General features: G+C 60.6%; 1 protein-coding gene across 1 annotated transcript in view; it reads right to left on the reverse strand.

Annotated features, from left to right (window-relative positions):
• Positions 1–609, reverse strand: part of DNAJB6 (DnaJ heat shock protein family (Hsp40) member B6) — a 47,860-nt gene that overhangs the window by 19,149 nt on the left and 28,102 nt on the right. The window contains exon 5 of the mRNA XM_025044877.1: positions 338–466. Within this exon, the coding sequence (XP_024900645.1) occupies positions 338–466 (129 nt within the window). The remainder of the gene's footprint in view (positions 1–337; positions 467–609) is intronic.

Below are 609 nucleotides of genomic sequence, written 5' to 3' on the forward strand. Positions count from 1 at the left end.
CGCTCCGGGCCCCGCGCCTGTCGACACGGGCGCTGCTGGGACACCGCCTCTGTGTCTTTCTACCTGCCGAGGAGGTGAGATTTAAAAAGGGTTTAGTGAGCTCGCCTAAGTGGGTTACGGTGCACTTATTTACCCAGAAACACACTCCTCCTTTCAACCAGGAGCGCCGCCAGTTAACAGAAAACGCTCAGGGCAGCAAGCACGGACGTGTGCACAGAACACGGCACCGCTCCGAGGCCGTCCCATGGAGGAGCATCTCCGACGGCCCTGCTGAGCGGGCACGGCAGCCTGTTCCCCGCACCCCCACCCCCGGCACCAGGTGTCGCAGGGCTCCTACCTGTGTCGAAGGAAGGGAATCCTGGGAAGGACGGGAAGCCGCCGAAGGAGGAGAAGAAGGAGCCTGAGCTGCGGTCCCTGCTGCTGCGGGGGCCCCGCCGGCTCCTGAAAAAGTCCTCGAACGGGTCTTCTACGAACAAAAAAAACGCATTTTGTAAAATCGTCATGCAACTTCCTTTTTTTCGTCAGAGAGCTGCAACGAGGGAAAACGGGTTAACGGCTCCTGAGCTGTTACCCGTCAGGAACGCGCAGCAGCTCTAACGGCCCCGCGCC

Source organism: Pteropus alecto, unplaced genomic scaffold (assembly GCF_000325575.1).
Source record: "Pteropus alecto unplaced genomic scaffold, ASM32557v1 scaffold320, whole genome shotgun sequence".
Classification (NCBI taxonomy): domain Eukaryota; kingdom Metazoa; phylum Chordata; class Mammalia; order Chiroptera; family Pteropodidae; genus Pteropus; species Pteropus alecto.